This window comes from Hipposideros armiger, unplaced genomic scaffold, assembly GCF_001890085.2.
Source record: "Hipposideros armiger isolate ML-2016 unplaced genomic scaffold, ASM189008v1 scaffold_425, whole genome shotgun sequence".
In the NCBI taxonomy this organism is placed as follows: Eukaryota; Metazoa; Chordata; class Mammalia; order Chiroptera; family Hipposideridae; genus Hipposideros; species Hipposideros armiger.
In genome coordinates this window covers 1,273,330-1,280,092 of record NW_017731775.1, presented here as the reverse complement: position 1 = coordinate 1,280,092, position 6,763 = coordinate 1,273,330, and the positions used below count along the sequence as shown (strand labels likewise).

Here is a 6,763-nt window from a genome sequence, read left to right as displayed (position 1 = left end):
GTTTGAGCTCTGAGCAACAGCGGTTCGAGTCCAGCCCGAGCTGAGCAGCCGCTGAGCTGCCAACAGGTAGCAGGATGGCTCAGCTAAAAAAAAAACAAAACAAAACATAGCATTTAGAAGGATGGTTATGTTCCTCTACTCTGGTCCAGTGCAAGCCCCCTTCTGCCCTCGGTTCTTCCTCTGAAGTCCTATGCGTAATCATGGCGTGCTGATGCCGTCATGTGTGCCTCTCTCCTGGTTTCCGCGCTCACATATCTTACTGGGAAGCCTACTGGGTTTGGTCATTTGGATGTTCCTACAAGCATCCTTCTTCCATATCTGTGTCTCCTCTTTTATTTCCAGGCTTGGTGAGGACCATCACCATTCTCCCAGGCCCCAAGCCACATTCAGCTGGAGCCAGGTTCTATGCATTCTAGTTCACAATCATGTTTGCCTTTGAAGCTTCAAGCCCCCTCACTTCACCTTGAACATTGTCATTCATTTTGAGGCGTGGGGGGACAAATGAACAAACTGCTCAGCATTGCACTCAAGCCCAACTCCTGGCCTTCCCTACCTGCTCTTTGGCTACAGGGTTTTGAATGATAGAACTAGTTCCCTGAAGGGCTCAACTTGAACTAGTCCCTGAAGGGGTGAGATTGTACTAGTTCCGTAAAGGGGCCTTGTTATCTCAGGGTGAGTCCTTTTCATGGGACATTCCAGGGGCCATGTTATCTCAGGGTGAGTCCTTTTCATGTGAAGTTCCTTCTTCCTGGAACCCCTTTACTGACTTTGCCACCTGGCTGACGTCACTTCCATTTTGACTCACAGAGCATTTGCTTCAGGACGCTTCCCCTGACCACCACCTTTCCTCTTGCCTGAGTTAGATGTCTTTTCCTAGGTCCGGTGCATCCTCTATCATTGACTCTCCATTGTACTATAAATTTAATTCACACATCTTTACCACAAGAATATGAGCACCTTTAGAGCAGGGATTATGTCTTGCTGACATAACATTGATGTTCAATAAATAGTTGTTGAAAGAATGAATGAACAAATGAATATACAAGCAAACTGGTCTGTGAGCAATATCCACACTTGAGTTTGTTAAACGATCTATGATGAAAAATAAAAGGATATTCTTTTTATTCCTCATTAATGAAGAGATTTTGGTGGCTTGAAGCCGGTTCTAGACTGGTAAAACAATGTCATTGTTTTTATATTCCAACAGGAAATATGGGATGTATAAAATCAAAAAGGAAAGACAATGTGAATGACGATGGAATAGATTTGAAGACGCAACCAGTACGTAATACTGACCGAACTATTTATGTGAGAGATCCAACGTCCAATAAACAGCAAAGGCCAGTAAGTAGATAGTCTCAGGGGAGCATTCCCACAGCAGGATGAAAGCATGGCTGCATAATTTAAACACCAAATCTGTAACATGTGCATGCAAAAGTCACATCAGTTATTTTGGCCTCAATTTTTTATATGCTTCATAACTTAATCCATTAAAGAGCTTGTGAATATTTGAGGGATAACCAGGACACTTATTGTAAAGTAAAGTGGCCTTTGGTCACCTTCTTATGTGTAGAGAAAGTCCTCTTTCATAGCACTGGTGCGAATACCCACTCTTTATATATAAAGATATATATGTCTATCTGAGCTTGTGTGACTTAGGATAGTGAGATTAATGCAATCGTCTGGAAACAGAAGGAAATGCTGCATTCAATTCAGAAGCTAAAATAGGTGCTGATAGGACCTTTGGCATATCATACTTTATTCGCTCTTGTCATTCTTCAATTAATGCATAATAGTACAGATACTGAAATTATCATGACATATTGTAATTAAAAGACCTAAAACACACACACACACACACACACACACACACACACACACACACAGCTAATTCTGCCCGCTAACCTTGGGCAAATATCTGTACCAGAAATGTTATATGAGTGACGTGCTATTTGATGCATTTGAGAATGCTTGGCAAAGGAAGAATTACTATCACATTTCATGGAAAAAAAGAACAGAACTTTGGAAAACTACAAACTTAAATGCACTTCGTCTCAGATATTATATCCTTTCCATCAATTCTCTCACTATATACATGTATATTATTCCATAGCTTGGTTTTAATGGAATTCTTCAGCATTTAAGCTGGAAGCAGCTTATTCCAGGTTAGCCCACGTGCCTGTATTAAGTGTTTTTATAGTTTCTCTTCTCCGATATGTTTTTAAATGTCTCGGCATTCTAGAAGTATATTATTGTTACCAAGCCCGTCAGCCAGCCCTCACCCCCCACTGTTTCTCATTATCCTACAGGTATAACATATGTCAAAGTCGCATGTCATTGTTGAAATTGATGTCACTATTGACCTTCTTAAAAAGAAGTGGCGATGAAGAGTGACTCTATTGTACATGATGTTTCTGGATAGATAAATTAACATTGTAATTTTATATAGAAACTCAAAATGTGTAAGATTATTAACAGCTTTAATAATTTAGTGATAAGTACATATATTTTTTAAATTACATAAATAGTTATAGATGTAGAACTATATTATATAAGTATGATTAGTAGAAAATAAAATGACATAAGGAATTGGAGTCACAAATAGTTTCCTTATTATAGACTTCAAAAGTCTCATAAAAAGGATTTGGCTCGTTCAGGATCACATATACCAGATTTTACAAGCTTTAAAACCCATGGTTTTTTGTGGTTTTTTTAAATGATGAATGAAGATATTCTTTATTCAGAAAAGCAAAGGAAAATAGTACAAACATGCACACCATTTTTCCTCTTATTAAGAGTAAAGGAGGTTAAAAATTAATTTAGAAAGCAGAAGTAATAAATATGTTTGAAATCTTTCAATTCCCAGAAGTATTTTAGTTTGTGCCTTTTGTGGGCGCAGATCCCTTGTTTCACCAGCCAGTCAGTTTGGCCTTATTCCATGGCCATAGGTAACGTTCTCAGCTCTGGCCAAATGTGCCAAGATACATGGCCTGGGTTGATTAGAGGGGAGCTCTGATGTGAGGGTGAGGCTGTACTGATGAATAGTCAACAACACTCTAAGGAAAAGACGTTTTAAAGAAAAAGAGGGATGCCACATGAGTTGCATATATGTGTTTTGGTCTTATAAAAATGTATTAAAACATTTGTAAACGAAGGGCTCTTTGATATTTGAAAATCATCTCCTTTCAGAATTATTTAATTCGTTTCTCATCTTCTAATTATTTCCTCTAAGTCATTTAAAATTGATCATACATCCTAATTATGCAAATCTAGATGAATAAAAAAATCAGTATAAAACTCTTGAAGTAAGTATTGAAGGATAATATGGACCCATGATTTTTCTGATATCAGAAAATATAGTAATCTCCTCCCTCCCCCTTTTTGGAGATTTTATGGGCTAACTTTAATCAGAAATTTAAATTTCAGTACAAACTGTTTTGGTCCCACTTCCTTAAATCACTTTAATCAAAGAGAAAAGGTACATGGTTTGTGAGTATAGGTCTGTGACAGTAGCTTCCTTAAAAGTGTCCAAGAAGTCTTATATATCCTTCTCATGGTCACTGACAGAAAAAGAATCTGATTTAAAAGGTAATAGAGGTGGCTTTTGTGCCACCAGACCACTCTTCCTAATAATTCACCTTCAACTATTGGGTTGTCGGAAAAGTCATGACGCATTTTTTGCAATGAAAAACATAGAAAAAAATACGTCATGACTTTTCCAACAACCCAATAAAATAATAAGGAATGACTTCTGTCCCCATGATGGAATAAGCGTCAGCCATAAAAGGCCTGGATGAGTTAGGACTTGTTCTCAGGGCTGGTGACAGAGCCCTGACTATAGTTTTTTAAGGAGGGCTAAGAAACATGGAGATCAGCAGTCCTGAACTGGGGTGGCAGTTCCACAAGGTCCCCAGGGCTCCAGGCCATTTCCGTCTTTGCTCTGCTGTCGCTGGTGCCTGGTTTTCATGGTTGCCGAGACTCCAGCCTTTACCAGGAGGGCCAAGCAAAAGGGGAACCGGCCCCAAAGCCCCCACAACCATTTTTTTGGGTTTGTTTTTTTTTTTCTTTTAGCTGAGCCACCCTGCCACCTGTTGGCAGCTCAGCGGCTGCTCAGCTCGGGCCGGACATTGAACCGCTGTTACTAAGAGCTTGCACTCTTGAGCGAGCTCTTAACCAACTGAGCCACTCGGCCAGCCCCCACAACCATTTTGTTTATAGATACACTCCTTCTCTCCATCTGCACAGAATGCTAGAGAATTCAAAAGCGTAGTCATTCAGCTAGGTAAACTGCCTCCCAAATAATATCAGGGTTCTGTTACCAAATAAGATGGAGAATGATGATTGGGTAAGCATCTAGCAGCCCCTGCCCAGAGCCCCGTTCTTTTCCTGCCCCCACAGGCAAATGACTGCTTTTAGAAGGAAGAGCTGGTAGGTTGGGCCATAGCTCAACAGAATTTTTTCTCTGTAATTCTCTTCTTTCTGGCTTAATAAATTAGCAAATATAAGCCTCATTTGCTACAGTTAGGAAAATGATATAACATACAACACGAATGTAAGAAAAGCTAAAGAAAAATTTTTTCTAACAAATATTCTCTCCTAGGTTACAGAGTCTCAGCTTTTACCAGGACAGAGGTTTCAAACTAAAGGTATGTTTTCATAGCAACATGGGGTTTCTTTTCTTTACTGTTAGAGATACTAGCAAAAGTAATTGTCCTGGGTATGTATGTGTCTTTCTTTTCTTCCTTCCTTCCTTCCTTCCTTCCTTCCTTCCTTCCTTCCTTCCTTCCTTCCTTCCTTCCTTCCCTCCTTCCTTTCTCTCTCTCTTTCTCTCTCTCTCCCTCTCAAAATACACATAACATAAAATTTATTACTGTAACTATTTTTAAGTGTACAGGTCAACGGCCTTAAGTACATTAACACTGTTGTGCAACCATCACCACCATCCATCTCCAGAACTTTTTCATTTTCCCAAACTCTGAAACTAGACCCTAAACACTAACTCCCAGCCCTTGGCAACCACCATTGTACTTTCTGTCTTCATGAGTTTGATACTCTAGGTGCCCCATATAAAGGGAATCATACAGGATTTGTCCTTTTGTGGCTGTCGTATTTCACTGAGCATAATGTCTTCAAGGTTCATCCATGTTGTAGCTGGTGTCAGAATTTTCTTTTTAAGGCTGAATAATATTCCATTGTATGTATAGGCCACCTTTTGTTTATCCATTTCATTTGTCACTGGACACTTGATTGTTTCCTCCTTTTAGCTATTATGAATAGTGCTGCTATGAACATGGGTGTATCTTTTCTTAAATATAGAGTTGGAATTAATTACAGTTGTAGGTCTGTATTTGAGATAAATACTACAAACAGTGTGCACAGCATGGTACCCGCCATATACCATGTAGGCCCTGAGCCCCACTAGGAAGGAAACACATGCCATTATTACAGTCGCCCCTCTTTTCAGCACATCATCTCATCCTTTGTGTCCAATGAGGATTTGTTAAAACATTTCTGCTGATGGGTTCTTAAAGGTCTTCACTTGCATCCTTCCTTTTTAGATCCAGAAGAACAAGGAGACATTGTGGTAGCCCTGTACCCCTATGATGGCATCCACCCAGACGACTTGTCTTTCAGGAAAGGAGAAAAGATGAAAGTCCTGGAGGAGTAAGTGTACTGCTGCCCTTTCCCCAGGTCCCTGTTGTTTTGCTTCCAGTAGCACGGCCATAGCCAGATCCTTGTGGGCCCGAGGCCTCCCAGCCCCTTGCTGCAGTAGGGCTAGGAGTGGAAGGAGTAGAGCCAACATTTGCCTATGAGTTGTCTCCAGAAGGTTTCCCCCTGAAGACAGAATGGTTTCTTTCTTATCCATCTGTGCCACTTTAAGTAGTTTGGGTGTGTGTGGAATTTGCATGTCATGTTAATGCCATTTTTATTTAGTTATGTTCCTCAAATTCAGACTGGGTTTATAGGTACAAATGGATTGACTTGGCTCTGTGCTGAAGCAGCAGTCATCTTAGAAAAGCCCCTACTCAGCAGTGTGGTATTTCTGTGAAGGCCTTTGGACATCATCATTTCTTTGACACTGTCCTTACTGACTCACAGACACATGATGACCCTGTTCAGACTACAGGGGGTGAGAACGGTACTGAGAATAAGGAACTCCCAAGTGTCTTCATTCCAGCTTGCTTTTCCTTCTAATCTTGCATACATTGTCACCTGGCTTCCCAACCAGGGTTAGCGGAGGGAGACTCCTTATTAAGTATAAGTTGCTACATGGTTGAGAGCAGTTATGCTTACTGGCTGAGCATGAACTTGGGCCTAATCCTGGCCCTGCCACTTAATAGCTATGTGACCTTTACAAGTCACTTCAACTGAATACCTTAGTTTCTTCCTTTATAACATGGGAACAGCAGTGCTTCTGTCATGGGTGGATGTGAGGATCCCGTACATGCATGCATATGGGTGCACATAGTGCAGGCACGCAGAGGCGTGGAGTACTTTCACTCGGAGTTGTCCTTCATCCCTTGCAGACGAGGATCCCGTCTGCTTGTGGGAATTTGAAGGGGAACATAACTGAGGCTCCTAGGGACCCATCCATTCCTCCCTGCTTCATTGCCCCAGCCTCCTCCTCAGCTCCACGCCAAGGGCAAGAGTGGCGAGGCTACCTGCTTGGAATTATTTTATGGTTTTCTGTTTCTTTTTTCCACAGTGTCCATCTGTGGAAACTAGATATTTTAACAAAGGAGTTTATAGCATAGGAACTAAG

At 40.8% G+C, this 6,763-nt stretch overlaps 1 protein-coding gene across 1 annotated transcript in view; it reads left to right on the top strand.

Moving 5' to 3' along the window:
* Positions 1-6,763, top strand: part of LYN (LYN proto-oncogene, Src family tyrosine kinase) — a 148,429-nt gene that overhangs the window by 70,857 nt on the left and 70,809 nt on the right. The window contains exons 2-4 of the mRNA XM_019664530.1: positions 1,208-1,281; positions 4,601-4,646; positions 5,559-5,664. Of these exons, the coding sequence (XP_019520075.1) occupies positions 1,213-1,281; positions 4,601-4,646; positions 5,559-5,664 (221 nt within the window). The 5' untranslated portion in view covers positions 1,208-1,212. The remainder of the gene's footprint in view (positions 1-1,207; positions 1,282-4,600; positions 4,647-5,558; positions 5,665-6,763) is intronic.